Source organism: Cherax quadricarinatus, chromosome 33 (assembly GCF_038502225.1).
Source record: "Cherax quadricarinatus isolate ZL_2023a chromosome 33, ASM3850222v1, whole genome shotgun sequence".
Taxonomy (NCBI): domain Eukaryota; kingdom Metazoa; phylum Arthropoda; class Malacostraca; order Decapoda; family Parastacidae; genus Cherax; species Cherax quadricarinatus.
The window spans coordinates 21721682-21740167 of NC_091324.1; the positions used below are offsets into that span (position 1 = coordinate 21721682).

The 18486-nt window shown below is 35.9% G+C and overlaps 1 protein-coding gene across 1 annotated transcript; it reads left to right on the top strand.

Moving 5' to 3' along the window:
- Positions 1-2413: 2413 nt before the first annotated feature.
- On the top strand, positions 2414-17947 carry Yeti (yeti). The gene is made up of 8 exons (XM_053783960.2): positions 2414-2749; positions 4038-4280; positions 6349-6462; positions 11905-12013; positions 13030-13127; positions 13713-13881; positions 15947-16045; positions 17508-17947. Exons 1-7 carry the CDS (start codon positions 2692-2694, stop codon positions 16038-16040), a joined length of 885 nt encoding a protein of 294 aa, XP_053639935.1. The 5' UTR covers positions 2414-2691; the 3' UTR covers positions 16041-16045; positions 17508-17947.
- The last annotated feature ends 539 nt before the right edge of the window (positions 17948-18486 follow it).

The following is an 18486-nucleotide window of genomic DNA, read 5'->3' on the forward strand; positions in this document are numbered from 1 at the left end:
TACTGCAGAAAGAAAAAAAGTTTGTGTTTTGGTTAGACATACCACAATGATTGTATATTGTTATGTTCTTAAGTATTTAATGATTCATTGTTGCATCGTGTCATCTTAGACTTTGTAGCATCGATACTGTGAAGGACTGTGTACAGTGAAGTTCACTAGTAGTGTTTGAGCTGTGCAGTGTTGTGTATGCAGCTGATGCTACAAGTGCCCAGCGACAGTGTTGTGATGTATATGGCGTGTTGGCACTGTGTCAAGGTCGGTGCCCAACACTGTGAAGTGCACTAGTGGACCATCAGTGTGGAAAAGCATTTAACTCTATGAAAAATTTATGGGGTTATTGCAGAGCTAATGAATAGTGACTTTGCTTGTTGCATAGTGATAGTTATTTTTGTTGTGTCTTCATTTAATCAATTAAGCTATCACTGTTTTAACTGTGTGTGTTTGTTCAATGCTTCCTCCACAGATATACACAAATACATATTACAGACTAAGGGGAAAGAAACTACAAAAATCGTAAAAGAGAAAGAATCTGGGAGTGAACGTTACACCGAACATATCGCCAGAGATTAAACCATATAACATCAGCAATGCATGCGACAGAGTCCTTTAGGATACCGTACATGACGTTTGTCAGGCATATTTCAGAATAGTCCTGAAGATACCAGACTTTCTCTCCCCAGATTATAATGGACATAGGGAATTACCTGGCCAGTGATTCTATCGACAAAGATCTTACAAACAGCAACGAAGAGAATTGTCAGTATCACATTTTTTCTTCTTCTAAATAATGTATAAGCTTCTCATAAATATTAAATCCCTTAAGAGAAATTAGATCAAATAAAAATAATCCCAGATGGATGAATAGGAGACTAAAATATCCATTGGGAGAGACGAGAGGATCACCTTATAGGCCAATACATTTATATTAAAAGATTGATTAAAAAAAATGTTAAAGGAGAAATTCAAGTTATAAGGGTGTCCAAGACAAATTCGAGAGAATTCTTACACGTGAACAGGACAAAGATTAAAAAAAATAGACCCTCTTAATACTAGATCTGGAAAATTTACTGATATAATGAGCAGGAAATGTACTCATTTAGTTTTTTCTTTTATTTCGATCTTCACACAAGATCCTTTACTGACAACGTTTCGCCCACCCAGTGGACTCTGTGAAGACAAATAGAATCTATTTGTTGTCACTAAAGGATCTCAATAGCCTGCCTGTGTCTCTTTTCATTCAAATACTTTCTATTACACAGTTATGAAAGACTGGACATGGATGCCTGATCATGTCTTGCAAGGTCAGTCTTAGTATAAAACAATGCAAGAATAGAGCCAAAGAATATCTAATCATCTAATAAATGAAGGGGCAGAAGGGGAGGATAGTGATTTATTTCATTATTAAAAATGTTCAGAATTTGCTTTATGGCCCGATGTATTTTTTTTTGTCAGTAAGTAAGTAAGTAAATTTATTCAGGTATACACAATACAGTTACATAGAATTATCATACATAGCAGCATATGTGTAGAGAACCTAGGATAACCCGATTATGGTTTTATTAACATCACTGTAACAAGAGGATCCGACTGAAATTATATATGTTCATATAAAAAATATTGTATTTGTATAATACAAGAGCCCCAGTGGATATAAAAAAAACATTGATTTTACTTGGTTATCCTAAGTAAAACTTTATATAATTTACTGCATTATGAGGCCTAACCCCTAGCAAGTAAATAAGTTTATTTAGGTACAAGTACACATAAGTATAGTTATCATACCTAGTAATAAGTGTAAATTACCTCGGATAACTCAAAAAAAGTTAGACTGACGTATTTTCATTGGGTTAACTAAGCAGAATAATTTTTTTAATGGACTACGACAACTCATGCAGTATGATCCCTGTTCTCAGAAGTTCGGTATCAAAGTTTGTTGGTCAATGGGGGTTTAAAGCCTATCGACCATACTTAAGACTTCGCAAAATCTATTTATTAAACCACCAGACAAGAATACTTTAATCCCTGAAATAATAATGAAAGTAAACCCTCAGCATATATACTCTGAGAGAAATACTTCTCTCAGTGTATATATCCCATGCCCGGTGCCCAAAAGTTTGTTTAGTACTTAGATACTGCCCAAACTGCCCGTGGCGCCGAAAAATAAAATTTTCTACTTATTTCCTGGAAAAGTCCAGCTACCGTACAGTACAAAGTCTGGGTTTATACTTCCATTAAATACGGTTTAATATTTATAAAATAGTCTTGGGTTAAATATTTTTTATGTATATCTAAACATTTATTAGCTTAAGTAATAAATTTGTGTATTTAGCTGTTACGAGTACGGTTGTTGATTTTTAAAGGAAGTAAAATAAAATAATATGCCTATATGAATCTCCATTACGCGATATGGATATAATTCTTGACTAGTGTTGCTCTGGCATCATCACTGCTCAGACGCACTCAAGCCGATTTCAACAATAATATTTTTTCTGGCTGGGAAAAAGATCTTCAGAAATTTCACCATTAGTACTGAGAGCATCCAGAAATTGAGTGAACAGGCACTGGCACCAGGAGGAGGAGAGAGCTGTGTAAGCTGCAAGTATAGGACGGGAAAGTATCATTGGTACTGAATATCAAGGAGGAGGAAGTCTTCGTTGTCTCTTGTACTACTAACATCACAAAGAAGAAAATATGCTTCAAGAAGAGGAATATGATTCTGACACTAGTGACGAGGATTTTGTTCCCGATGGTATGACAATTACTTCTCGAAAGTTAGTTTTATAGTGAAAATCATTTAAAAGCCAATGACTCGACCTTTTTTTTTTCGTACAGTTAAGAGATTTAAAGTTCCAGGAGATTGTCTTTATTTTTCCATATTATTATTAGTGGTGTTTACAGAAAAAATCTGAATATATATTTGTGTATATTTTCTAACATTTAAACCAGACCTCCCATGCCCTTCCTTGGATCGAACCCGAATGCCTCGCATTACCCCACGTGTTTCATGACTTAGTGCTTCTCACTGGTGATAAGAATAATTATGATAATAATAATAATAATATAAATAATACATGTACATTTATTATCAAGTTATTTGGTGTGATAACGCGAATTTCAATCCTTTATCGGGTTCACCCAAATTTCTCTCAGCAATTGTATATTATTATTACTTAATCTTTCTGGAGACTTCACCATAATTTTTGAATTTTCAGTGCATCGGTATTATAAATTTGGATTGTAACAAATGTAAACTCACCCCATTGACAATGTAATTACTGTAGTTTAATGAAGGACACATTTACTTTTGTAGATACATTCATCATCTTGTTGCTGTGTTTTATGTTAGTGACTAAAACAAAACTATTGCTTTGTCATTCCTTCTTGGAGATCATTTTGTGATAACTTCACTAACCTTGGTATCTGTCAGGAAGATATGTTTATGGACTGTTCCTTCTACAAGGCATCAAGATGTATATTAATCATTTTATAAATTCAGATTCTTTATTTCCACATGTTTCAGTTTTCAAAATTGCTTGAGTTCACCATCATTGCAACAGTATCATTGCATCATCATTACAGTGCAGTGTTTTAAGCATGTGGCTTGAACAGTGGTATCAATTGCATTTATGTTTAGTAGTAGGTTTAGGGATTTAATTAAGGGCATGGTGTGTTCCTATTGATAGAGTTTGTGAATGTTCTGAGACCTGACTTTTGTTGAGTTATAATTGTTTTTTTGGTGTGTAGGGACATATTCCATAAGTGAGGTATGAGTAGAAGAGGGAAAAGTCAGGTGTTTGGAGTGTGGGGTGTGGAACATGACAACGAATTTTGGAGAGTACCCCTACCATCTTGGAGACTTAAAATATAATGTATAAGATTTTTTGTAAAACTCGATCACTTTTTGAGCTAATATATAAGAGTTAAAGTATTTTAAGAATTACAATACTACAGTATATAAATAATGTAATTTTAACATAATCAGAGCTTTAGATTCTTAGTATGTGAATAGAAAAATGAAGGCTGATATCAATTTACAGGAGTGGAGAGTGAGGATGAACCAGTGAGTGGTGCTGAAGATGAATTAGATGAAATTGAAAATAATGAAGAAGAGAGCTTTACTAATAAAGGCAAGAAAAAGAAGAAAGGCAAAAAGGGAAGATCCAAAATGTCTTTGTTTGGTCGAAAACAAGATGATGATACAATAGAAGATGAGAAAGATGAAGAGCAGAAGACAGTGAATGAAGAAAAAAACAAGAAGAAAACTGATGACATATGGGCAGGTCAGATAAATGATAGTACAGTAATTTATTTTTTCTGTTAATTCCAATTTTTATGCTAAATTACCACTCTCTTGCCTTCCCATGTTATGAAGTTACATACTTCTGCATTACCATATTTCTTATAATTTGTTTCATAGTTATACTGCAGTTCATTCAAGTGGCTGAAATTTATGTATACAGTTTAGGAATCTGTAAAACACTTCAGCATTTAGAAAGATATCTTCACTTATATTATTCTTCATATCTATCTTACTTCATTGATGTTGCCTTCTCTGTGACCTCTTTCTTCTTTGCTGCTTCCTTCATTGAACTCTTTGAAAAGCTAATTTCAATAAGAATCTCCCTTAGATATTTTAACTTCCTGGATGAGTTTATGGATATTTAGGGGAGCAATAATTATTGGTATTGTTTCAGCATTCTGGTTTAGCTATTACATAACAGCCATCTTCTTATACTGAAGCTCAAGAACATGTGGAAAGAATGAGTAAAATATTATCACATTCTGCCTTTATTACACTCCAATAATTGCATGGTTGGAATACTGCATCCCTACTGAAGTTTCTTAAGCCAATATGCTTTCTTTAAACTGCTGTTGATAAAATGTAAAGTTTTAACATTAATTAATAAAAAAAGGTTCACTAATACTGTATTTTCAAAAAAAATTGTCTTATGCTCTCTTTCATATTAGAAAAGTCAATAAAAAGTTCATGTGAACACTGCTGTATCTGAGCATACTCTATAATTTTTAATGTTTTACCATTGATAAATATATAGTAGTGCTCTATTGCCATGAGAAAAAACTTTTTATTTATTTGTCTTGCAGGTTATTTTACATACAAATTATAATTCAATCATTTTGTTACAATACCACACAAGAATTGTTTGGAATACTTTTAGTCCCATTTCAGTTATGTTATCTGTTCCATTAAGGGTTCCAATTGAGGAGGCCTCAGGTCAGGCCTCCTTAACTGGAAATGAAATACTGTACAGTATTACAGGACTAAGAACTACCATACCATTGACTAGGCATTTCACGACTTTTGTTTTATTGATGCAGGATTCTTATCTTGCTGACCCCTGGTCGTTGCTATGTGATGCTTTGTTTGCACAATTGTTGAAGTTCCATTATTTGAAAATCTTAGCTTGCATTGTTATTGAGAAACTTTAGCTTGTATTGTCATCATAAAAGGCATATAAATAAATCCTTTCCCTAAATTTGGAGATAGTGATATGTTGCAACTAGTTTGACACATTAAAACCATAGATAAAGTGAATGAAGTATATTCTGAAGCTGTCAAACTTTACATCTACTTTTTGTTATTTAAGCGAATATGACAAAATTAATACATATTGTAGTTATGCTTCAGAATTGCTGATCTAATAGTGTAATGATTGAATTCCTTTAATATTAACATTATACTGTTTATACAGTACTAGTCAATTTTTTTTATCTAACTTTCATAAGACAAAATGGGTTCCTTGACCCTTGAAGGGGGAGGGGGTGCCTTAATGCTGGTAAGGCTCTTGAACCAAGAAATTGGAGCTACCCGTTTTTTTTTCCGTGGATCAAACCTGATTACCTAATTTACCTCCCATTACCCAGGCTTCATGAGTCCTACAGGTTTAGTGCTTCCTTGTCAGTATAATAATAATAAGAGTCCTTGAGAGCTTATGGATACTTTTTTTTAACACTGGTTGTTTCCAACTAAAGTAGGGACTTCTACACCCCCTCCAAAAAAAAGAACTCAATTGCCATTACTTATTCTCTATCAGTTTTTCCAGAAGTGCATGAATATCACAACTGATACTGAATCACAATATTTATAACTCACCTATGGAGTACAAGCCCTGTACTTCCTACTTCCAGAACTCAATTGTGTATTTAACTTGTTTTCCTGTTTCCCTTCATAAATTTTGAATTGCTCTCACTTCAACAGAACGTCCGATCTCAGAATCCAATTGTCTCTTCTTCAGTTGCTGTAATTTTTAATATATGAATTTTTTTTTTTTTTGAGACATTGGTTGTCTCCTGCCAAGGTAGGATATTAAAAGATTTTTCTTTTAACAGATTTTCTGGCAGATGTTGAAGACAAACCCAGCCCTCCACCTAAACCTAAATCTTCAAGCTGGGCAGCTCTTCTTGGCAACAAGAAAAACCCTATTAATTCTAATACAGTTACATGTATGTATACTGTACTAAGAATACTGGTAATTTCATTTGTTTTGTATGCAATTGTGTAATTAATTAATAATGAACTATATATATCCTATATGAAACTTTAAATTTCCATTGTTTATATTCTTGTATTTAAGTGTTAAAATTGGTTCTGAATGAGTGATTGGCTCCAAAGGAAAAACCCTCTCGAGGGAGGTTCCATAATGCTGGTGAGGGATCATCTAGGGAATTGGATCTGTGCTCCAGTTCCCTGAATTAAGCCTGAATGCCTTCCGTTCTCCCCCCCACAGGCGCTGTATAATCCTATGGGTTTAACACTCCCCCATGATTATAATAATCCAAGAAAACTGCATGGGTTTAGCACTTTTTTTGAACATATGTGCTGAGGAGAAAATCTATATTGCATTAATTACTCTTAGTTGTTTCAGGTCAAGTGTCATTCAGGAACTACTATAATATTTAGACTTCTCTAAATCTTTAACCTGTACATATGTATATTTTAATGTTTTTTCTTTTTTTAGCAAGTCGGCCGTCTCTCACCGAGGCAGGGTGACCCAAAAAGAAAGAAAATCCCCAAAAAGAAAATGCTTTCATCATCATTCAACACTTTCACCTCATGCACACATAATCACTGTTTTTGCAGAGGTGCTCAGAATACAACAGTTTAGAAGCATATACGTATAAAGATACACAACATATCCCTCCAAACTGCCAATATTCCAAACCCCTCCTTTAAAGTGCAGGCATTGTACTTCCAATTTCCAGGACTCAAGTCTGGTTATATAAAAATAACTGGTTTCCCTGAATTTTTTTTTTTTTTTTTTTTAACAAGTTGGCCGTCTCCCACCGAGGCAGGGTGACCCAAAAAAGAAAGAAAATCCCCAAAAAGAAAATACTTCATCATCATTCAACACTTTCACCTCACTCACACATATTACTCGCTAAATATTACCCTGCTCACACTCCAACAGGTCGCCAGGTCCCAAATACCATTCGTCTCCATTCACTCCTATATAACACGCTAGGTAGGTAGTAGGTTGGTAGAGTAGGTAGTAGGTTGGTAGACAGCAACCACCCAGGGAAGTACTACCGTCCTGCCAGATGACTGTGAAACAAAAACCTGTAACTGTTTTGCATGATGGTAGGATTGCTGGTTTCTTTTTCTGTCTCATAAACACGCTAAGATAACAGGGATATCTTGCTACTCCTACTTACACTTTGGTCACACTTCACAGACACGCACATGCATATATATATATACATACATCTAGGTTTTTCTCCTTTTTCTAAATAGCTCTTGTTCTTTTTTATTTCTTCTATTGTCCATGGGGAAGTGGAAAAGAATCTTTCCTCCGTAAGCCATGCGTGTCGTATGAGGCGACTAAAATGCCGGGAGCAATGGGCTAGTAACCCCTTCTCCTGTATACAATTACTAAAAAAGAGAAGAAGAAAAACTTTATAAAACTGGGTTGCTTAAATGTGCGTGGATGTAGTGCGGATGACAAGAAACAGATGATTGCTGATGTTATGAATGAAAAGAAGTTGGATGTCCTGGCCCTAAGCGAAACAAAGCTGAAGGGGGTAGGAGAGTTTCAGTGGGGGGAAATAAATGGGATTAAATCTGGAGTATCTGAGAGAGTTAGAGCAAAGGAAGGGGTAGCAGTAATGTTAAATGATCAGTTATGGAAGGAGAAAAGAGAATATGAATGTGTAAATTCAAGAATTATGTGGATTAAAGTAAAGGTTGGATGCGAGAAGTGGGTCATAATAAGCGTGTATGCACCTGGAGAAGAGAGGAATGCAGAGGAGAGAGAGAGATTTTGGGAGATGTTAAGTGAATGTATAGGAGCCTTTGAACCAAGTGAGAGAGTAATTGTGGTAGGGGACTTGAATGCTAAAGTAGGAGAAACTTTTAGAGAGGGTGTGGTAGGTAAGTTTGGGGTGCCAGGTGTAAATGATAATGGGAGCCCTTTGATTGAACTTTGTATAGAAAGGGGTTTAGTTATAGGTAATACATATTTTAAGAAAAAGAGGATAAATAAGTATACACGATATGATGTAGGGCGAAATGACAGTAGTTTGTTGGATTATGTATTGGTAGATAAAAGACTGTTGAGTAGACTTCAGGATGTACATGTTTATAGAGGGGCCACAGATATATCAGATCACTTTCTAGTTGTAGCTACACTGAGAGTAAAAGGTAGATGGGATACAAGGAGAATAGAAGCATCAGGGAAGAGAGAGGTGAAGGTTTATAAACTAAAAGAGGAGGCAGTTAGGGTAAGATATAAACAGCTATTGGAGGATAGATGGGCTAATGAGAGCATAGGCAATGGGGTCGAAGAGGTATGGGGTAGGTTTAAAAATGTAGTGTTAGAGTGTTCAGCAGAAGTTTGTGGTTACAGGAAAGTGGGTGCAGGAGGGAAGAGGAGCGATTGGTGGAATGATGATGTAAAGAGAGTAGTAAGGGAGAAAAAGTTAGCATATGAGAAGTTTTTACAAAGTAGAAGTGATGCAAGGAGGGAAGAGTATATGGAGAAAAAGAGAGAAGTTAAGAGAGTGGTGAAGCAATGTAAAAAGAGAGCAAATGAGAGAGTGGGTGAGATGTTATCAACAAATTTTGTTGAAAATAAGAAAAAGTTTTGGAGTGAGATTAACAAGTTAAGAAAGCCTAGAGAACAAATGGATTTGTCAGTTAAAAATAGGAGAGGAGAGTTATTAAATGGAGAGGTAGAGGTATTGGGAAGATGGAAGGAATATTTTGAGGAATTGTTAAATGTTGATGAAGATAGGGAAGCTGTGATTTCGTGTATAGGGCAAGGAGGAATAACATCTTGTAGGAGTGAGGAAGAGCCAGTTGTGAGTGTGGGGGAAGTTCGTGAGGCAGTAGGTAAAATGAAAGGGGGTAAGGCAGCCGGGATTGATGGGATAAAGATAGAAATGTTAAAAGCAGGTGGGGATATAGTTTTGGAGTGGTTGGTGCAATTATTTAATAAATGTATGGAAGAGGGTAAGGTACCTAGGGATTGGCAGAGAGCATGCATAGTTCCTTTGTATAAAGGCAAAGGGGATAAAAGAGAGTGCAAAAATTATAGGGGGATAAGTCTGTTGAGTGTACCTGGTAAAGTGTATGGTAGAGTTATAATTGAAAGAATTAAGAGTAAGACGGAGAATAGGATAGCAGATGAACAAGGAGGCTTTAGGAAAGGTAGGGGGTGTGTGGACCAGGTGTTTACAGTGAAACATATAAGTGAACAGTATTTAGATAAGGCTAAAGAGGTCTTTGTGGCATTTATGGATTTGGAAAAGGCGTATGACAGGGTGGATAGGGGGGCAATGTGGCAGATGTTGCAAGTGTATGGTGTAGGAGGTAGGTTACTGAAAGCAGTGAAGAGTTTTTACGAGGATAGTGAGGCTCAAGTTAGAGTATGTAGGAAAGAGGGAAATTTTTTCCCAGTAAAAGTAGGCCTTAGACAAGGATGTGTGATGTCACCGTGGTTGTTTAATATATTTATAGATGGGGTTGTAAGAGAAGTAAATGCGAGGGTCTTGGCAAGAGGCGTGGAGTTAAAAGATAAAGAATCACACACAAAGTGGGAGTTGTCACAGCTGCTCTTTGCCGATGACACTGTGCTCTTGGGAGATTCTGAAGAGAAGTTGCAGAGATTGGTGGATGAATTTGGTAGGGTGTGCAAAAGAAGAAAATTAAAGGTGAATACAGGAAAGAGTAAGGTTATGAGGATAACAAAAAGATTAGGTGATGAAAGATTGAATATCAGATTGGAGGGAGAGAGTATGGAGGAGGTGAACGTATTCAGATATTTGGGAGTGGACGTGTCAGCGGATGGGTCTATGAAAGATGAGGTGAATCATAGAATTGATGAGGGAAAAAGAGTGAGTGGTGCACTTAGGAGTCTGTGGAGACAAAGAACTTTGTCCTTGGAGGCAAAGAGGGGAATGTATGAGAGTATAGTTTTACCAACGCTCTTATATGGGTGTGAAGCGTGGGTGATGAATGTTGCAGCGAGGAGAAGGCTGGAGGCAGTGGAGATGTCATGTCTGAGGGCAATGTGTGGTGTGAATATAATGCAGAGAATTCGTAGTTTGGAAGTTAGGAGGAGGTGCGGGATTACCAAAACTGTTGTCCAGAGGGCTGAGGAAGGGTTGTTGAGGTGGTTCGGACATGTAGAGAGAATGGAGCGAAACAGAATGACTTCAAGAGTGTATCAGTCTGTAGTGGAAGGAAGGCGGGGTAGGGGTCGGCCTAGGAAGGGTTGGAGGGAGGGGGTAAAGGAGGTTTTGTGTGCGAGGGGCTTGGACTTCCAGCAGGCATGCGTGAGCGTGTTTGATAGGAGTGAATGGAGACAAATGGTTTTTAATACTTGACGTGCTGTTGGAGTGTGAGCAAAGTAACATTTATGAAGGGATTCAGGGAAACCGGCAGGCCGGACTTGAGTCCTGGAGATGGGAAGTACAGTGCCTGCACTCTGAAGGAGGGGTGTTAATGTTGCAGTTTAAAAACTGTAGTGTAAAGCACCCTTCTGGCAAGACAGTGATGGAGTGAATGATGGTGAAAGTTTTTCTTTTTCGGGCCACCCTGCCTTGGTGGGAATCGGCCGGTGTGATAATAAATAAAAAAAATAATAAATAAATAACACGCTAATGCACGCTTGAAATTTTGCCCTCTTTGGAATCTTGAAAAGAAAAATTATTCCCCAACTAAGTTCCTGAAGGGAAACAGTTCATAACAAAAGATAAGAGAAATGCGTTAGGGGGAAAAAAATCTTTAGAAAGGCACATTTGCTGAATATGTTACAGTAAATTTTATTTCCTCCACCTTTAGAAGATTGTGCTTGGCAACAGAAAATTGTTTATTGGAGGATGGTTAATGATAAAGATCCTGTATATGATTATTGCCTCAAGGGAGGTTCTTTGATGCCACTGAGAGGCTCTTGATCTAAGGAATTGGAACTGTACTCCCATTCCTTGGCTTAAACCTGAATTCCCCTCATCCCCCATGCACTGTATGTCTTATGATTTTATCATGCCTTCCATGAATGTAATAATAGCATATGTAATTATGTAATAAATAAAAAATTATTGATGCCTCTTTAGTGCAGATTTTCTATGGAAAATAGGTTGTTAGTTAGACCTAAGAGATGGATTGAGTGAATGACAGGTGTTAAGAGTTTATTATGGAAATGTGATAGATAGATGCTGTTAGATGTAGATAATTGAGAATCATTATAAAAATTAATTAAAATTTCAGCTGGTTAAGTACATATGTAAATATATTGGTTTTTACTTGTGCAAAATTTTGAATGAAGTTAAAGGTTTATTTTCTTTCATGCCAAGATTTTCCAAGTACTACTTTAGATGTTTTTAGTTGGTTTTCTTTCCCTTTATAGCCTTTTACTCATTTTACTAATTGATATTATTACTTTCTAGTGAAACCACAGGATTCAGTTAAAAATGAAGTAAAAAAGAAAGAAAATGTTGAAAAACCTAGCACTGTTAAGATCACCCAGGTTTTCGAATTTGCTGGAGAAGAAGTAAGGTTAGTATAGTATGTATTTTTGGGAGTTTATGGCAATATTAAATATTTTGCATTTCTTAAATTTGCCTTTATTATTATATTGTGAAAATCAGTATATTAAGTTTGTAGCATTTCTTTTACTTGATGATAATCATTGAACTATTGCTTGTGGGGAACCTTGCTGCCTACCTGCAGGCATTTTTTTTTTTTTTTTTTTTTTTTTTTTTTGTCAAAGCTGATTTTGCTTATCATGGGCTGAAAAATCTGAGCGTTGAATGATCCTTATAGGTTGGGGGTCTTATTTTGGAATACTATAATAATACCTTGAAGAGTCTGAAGATGAGGATGAGAAAAAGGATTAACCTTTCGCTGTCTCTTGTGTAGATTTACTCTATTGATGGCAGTGTCGCTTGCATAGATACACGTTTTAAGTACAGTGCCCTAAAATATGTGTGAGCAATAAAATTTGGCCTAGACTTGAAGGAATGGATCTGTGTGGTGAGTGTGCATAGTATAAAAAAAAAATCCTGCCTCATGTGGTGCATGATGGTTTTATTGGCCATCACTAGCTGCTGCATCTCATCTTGGGCTCAGTTATATGGGTTTCCATTCTCAGGCCTCTTTTGGATAAGGGACTGACCATCTTTCATCAAGGCTTAGGAACTGAAAGTTGAAGGACTCAACCCAAAATTACTCTCTAGTTTTTTCCGTCTAAAACATTAGAAACACCTCTTTCTTCAGGTGAAGAAACCTACTGTGCAGGAGAAAGGGTTTTTTCAATAAAGATATCTAAGTAATAAAAAAGAAAAATTATTTAGTTTTGTTATTGGCACTTGCACTCTGGTGCCTCAGATAAATGTGTGGAATCTAGTATACAGTGTCATGTTTGAGTGAAAAATGTAAACCTGTTTAACATTTTGCACTCTAAAACATTGTTCCTTGTTTATTTTTTCCATCTTGGTGACATTTAAAAGTGTGATATTAGTACGGTATAGAAATAAATGTACTTAATAGCTGTTATTGTCTCAATTTTGCAGAGTAGAAAAAGAAGTAGATGCTGATTCAGCTGAGGCTCAAGCAGCACTTGCTTCACCTGTCTCTGGTGCAGCAGATGGCAGTAAATCAACTACTCCAGGTGGCTTTAGTTAATTTTAATGTTAAACTAAGTTAAACAGGGAATTACAGTATTTTAAATACATTATATTTAAGTTTACTGTCATAACTGTGCTAGACGGTGATAGTGCGAATGATGGTGAGTGTTTCATTTTTGGGTCACCCTGCCTTGGTGAGTGATGGCCAGCATGTTAAAAAAAATTTAAGTTTTTTGAAAACCCTATATTTAACAGCACAATATTTTAAATATGCTGTATTTAACAGCGTGAGTGTGTCAGATAGGAGTGAATGGAGACAAATGATTTTTGGGACCTGACGAACTGTTGGAGTGTGAGCAGGGTAATATTTTGTGAAGGGATTCAGGGAAACTGGCTAGCCAGACTTGAGTCCTAAAAGGGGGAAGTACAGTGCCTGCACTTTAAGGGAGGGGTTTGGGATATTGGCTGCTTGGAGGGTCATCTAAACTGTTGTGTCTAAGTGCCTCTGCAAAGATAGTGATTATGTATGAATGATGGTTGAAGTACATACATATTTACATATAAAGTACAGTATACTACATATGATATTTTGGTAAAAGTTAGATGTATAAATAATAATTTCTCTGCAGGCTCAGGAGTACCGAAGCGTCCTAGTGGCATGTCTAGTATTGTTGGTTTCCTTGATAGTAAAAAACAGAAGCTTACCACTTTAGAAAAGACTAAACTAGACTGGAACAGCTTCAAGTCTCAGGAAGGACTGGAAGAGGAGCTTGAAAAGCACAAGAAGAGCAAAGATGGGTAAGTCAATGCCATTTTTAAAATAGGGCCACAACTTAAGATGGCAATGCATTTCTGAAAATTTATCGCATTTCGAATGTTCAGTGCTTAGAATTTACTTTCTCACTGATGCCTTTGTTATAATTGAACATTGAACATTTACATATACAGGAGGGCCCCACTTATACGGCAGGTTAGGTTCCAGGCTACCGCCGTAAAGCGGAAATCGCCGTAAAGTGGAACACCCTTTTTTTCCACTTATAAATGCATACAAACACTAGATAACAAGTTTACACTAACATATATTAAGTTAGCAATAGAACCAGGCATCAAAAAACAATAAAAAGGTACAATACACACATAGTGCACTCATTACTTACCTTAAAATATTTATAGTCTTAATCTAGGGTGAGACAAGTAGTATTTATTGTAAGAAATCAAGTGTGGTATGTATTGTAATAGCCAGGCTACCTCACCAGGCCACCCCACCCACACATACTATTCTATGATATTTAAGCATCCCAGAGCGATAAAATGTATATACAGTTCACTCATTACTTACCTTAAAATATTTGTAGTCTTAATGTAGGGTCAGGAGTAAGTAAATGAGATAAAACGAATAAATGAGAGAGAGAAAGAATGAGTACATGAGAGGTAACAGGCGCAGAGTTATGTAAACAAACCAGGCTCCCACATCTTATATTTATGTTTATTTATTCTATTGTGGGGTGTATTTATCATCTTTTTATGTTATGTATCGTGTTTATTATATAATTTTGAAAAAAATATCATGGATGGATTAATGAAAATGTGTATATTACCGCAATATACGACATTTAATGAGACTCGGTGAGTATTGTTATTATGGCGTCACTTGTGGAAGTCGTCTGCTCACATCTCACATTTATGTTTATTTATTCTACTGTGGGGTGTATTTATCTTATTTATATGTTATGCATCGTGTTTATTATATAATTTTGAAAAAAATATCATGGATGGATTAATGAAAATGTGTATATTAACGTAATATACGACATTTAAATGACTCGATGTATGTAAGTTTATTTAGGTACAGGTATACATAAGTATAATTATCAGAGTATATATAAAATATGAAATAACTTTTAAAAACATTTGAAATTTTGGAGTTTCCAGACAAAATGGAGAGACTTAGTGCTTACTGAGCTCATGGAGAATGTAAACAAACAGGGTGGGGCACGGTGACCGTATTAGAAAGTCAGGTGGGGGGAGCCGTATAGTGAGTTTTGGTCATAATTTGAAATGTCCGTATTAGCGGAACGCCGTAAAGTGAAACGCCGTAAAGCGGGGCCTTCCTGTATACTAAAAATGTTATAAATGGTGCAGAGGTAACATTAAAACAATATCAAAGATGGTTGACACAAACCCACTACCATTATAGTATGCTCCTCGCTTAGCGACAAATTTGTGTACGAACGTGGTCTTAGGAAAGGAACTCCATCGTTTAGTGAGAAGAGGCTTTATGTATATAAATTCAAGAATTATTTACATTGGATTAAAGGTGAGATGTAAGATGTTGGTTATAGTGTGTTTGCATCTGGGCAAGAGTGAGAGAGAGAATGAGAAAGAGAGAGAGAAAAGGAATGATAAAATGAGAATTTCAGGTTAGGTTAGGTTGAATGTTAAGGAAGTTTGGAGACAAGTGAGAGAATTATTGTTGTAGGTTACCTAAATGCTGCCTACTTAGGGTGTGCCAAAGTATTGACATTAGTATTGGTAAATTTTGATGGTATCAGTATTGGCCCAAAATTGAGTATCGTATTGGTGAGTATCGGCTGATATTGATGGTGTTGGAATTGGCATTGGTGTGTGTCAGCTAATTTTGATAGTATCATTATTTGATTAAAATTGACTATTGGTATTGGCAAAATAAATTGATATTGTCCCATCTCTACTATGTACCTTATACCAAAGAAATTGCCTTAAAAATCTTAAATCTATTTTGAGGTTTTGGAATGTGACTTTTTTTTTTATGTTGTAAATATTAAGCTGTAGTAAAAATTATTTTTGTATACTGCATTTATACATATGATAACCTCTTTTGCAGTTACTTGGATAAAAAGGAATTCTTGGAGAGGGCTGATCTGAGGCAGTTTGAAATTGAAAGGGCGTTAAGAATGAATAAGCGGTCAAAGAGATGAAGAGTGTAAGTTATGATGTTTCCTTTATCCAAACTTTCAAAGCCAGTGATATTTTAAATTTAACATTTTTCTTTTGGTCAGTGGGGGAAGAATGTGTATGCAACTTTTTAGCATGTAATTTGAATATTTAATGAAATACAGTGATTCTAAAAGAAAGAAAAAAAAAGAAAAAAGAAAAATTGCAAAGGTTAGTGGATGAGTTTGAGAATGTGTGTAAAGGTAGAAAGTTGAAAGTGAACATAGAAAAGAGTAAGGTGATGAGGGTATCAAATGATTTAGATAAAGAAAAATTGGATATCAAATTGGGGAGGAGGAGTATGGAAGAAGTGAATGTTTTCAGATACTTGGGAGTTGACGTGTCGGCGGATGGATTTATGAAGGATGAGGTTCATCATAGAATTGATGAAGGAAAAAAGGTGAGTGGTGCGTTGAGGTATATGTGGAGTCAAAAAACTTTATCTATGGAGGCAAAGAAGGGAATGTATGAAAGTATAGTAGTACCAACACTCTTATATGGATGTGAAGCTTGGGTGGTAAATGCAGCAGCGAGGAGACGGTTGGAGGCAGTGGAGATGTCCTGTCTAAGGGCAATGTGTGGTGTAAATATTATGCAGAAAATTCGGAGTGTGGAAATTAGGAGAAGGTGTGGAGTTAATAAAAGCATTAGTCAGAGGGCAGAAGAGGGGTTGTTGAGGTGGTTTGGTCATTTAGAGAGAATGGATCAAAGTAGAATGACATGGAAAGCATATAAATCTATAGGGGAAGGAAAGAGGGGTAGGGGTCGTCCTCGAAAGGGTTGGAAAGAGGGGGTAAAGGAGGTTTTGTGGGCGAGGGGCTTGGACTTCCAGCAAGCGTGCATGAGCGTGTTAGATAGGAGTGAATGGAGACGAATGATACTTGGGACCTGACGATCTGTTGGAGTGTGAGCAGGGTAATATTTAGTGAAGGGATTCAGGGAAACCGGTTATTTTCATATAGTTGGACTTGAGTCCTGGAAATGGGAAGTACAATGCCTGCACTTTAAAGGAGTGGTTTGGGATATTGGCAGTTTGGAGGGATATGTTGTGTATCTTTATACGTATATGCTTCTAAACTGTTGTATTCTGGGCACCTCTGCAAAAGCAGTGATAATGTGTGAGTGTGGTGAAAGTGTTGAATGATGATGAAAGTATTTTCTTTTTGGGGATTTTCTTTCTTTTTTGGGTCACCCTGCCTCGGTGGGAGACGACCGACTTGTTGAAAAAAAACAAAAAAAAACAGTTAAATGTTAAAATTAATTTAGCCTGAATTCAGAATGAGACATCCTTGATTGTTCACCTAAAAATCATTACTTTCTGGCCTTTCTTTGTGTTCTATGTTGCCACCTATAATGAAAAGGTATTTTTTGTTTATATATTGTAGTTGACCTTTCAAGGCCAACTTTCTAAAATAATAAGTACCCCACTAATTCTTGTCTTTGTTTTTCAGGTACCTTAAAAAATTAGGTATTGTAACAATAACTATGGTGCTGTAATTGCTCAGCATGGTCATCAAATATGTTTTCCCCCTTTAAGATAAAAATTTAGCACTGGAAATATTAATCTATGGCTTTAGTTATGCAAAAATTGTAGTCACAGAAATGGAAGTCATCAGTAGGGAACTTCAGTTATTTCTTCAGACTTTTAACTTCGAACATATGGTGTTATGGTTTGACTTTAATTGAAACCATTGTTAGAATCATCACAGTTTTCATTAAATATTTTTGAGGTAACCATTTTGGTTTAATTTGACTAAGTCTGTGTAATGTCACACCAAATTGATGGAAATGAGTGAGAGTCTTATTTATTTTAATTTAATATGCCATTTATCATTCCTGCTTTAATGAAGCAAATGTATAAAGGTTATTTTGTAATAAATGTAATAACTGATGGCCAGTTTTTCTTAATCCTTAATCAGTAGTACTGTAGTTCCTTTAGGTGCTGTATGATTAATAAATAATAAACTTAATAAAGATATTTTTATTTGGATGTACAGTAACATCACTATCATTACCACTTACTACTACATGGAGTGGGAAGGCACATACCTGGAAAGGATGGAGTAAGCATTGTCAGAAATCAGGGTCACAAATATACTGATGTGCTCTTTCATACCTTATACATGTGACAGAACCACTAGGCTATTATAAATTCCCAAAATAGTATCTCAGCCATTTTACAGACTAAATTTTGTCATTCTGGTTTGTCACAAAAGTGTCAAGGTCATTCCATTCCCAGAAATTTTCCGCCCTAGAGCTTGTCATGGTATTGGAAGCAAAAGATTTAACCAGGTAAAATATGGTTAATGTAGAAAGTACAACCTGAACATGAAGGATGGGAAGAATTGGGTGGTTCCAAGCACGCAGTCTTAGTGTATGTTACAGGTAGAGTATAGCCAGGGCTGTAGTTATTTTCTCAGTAAATAGAAA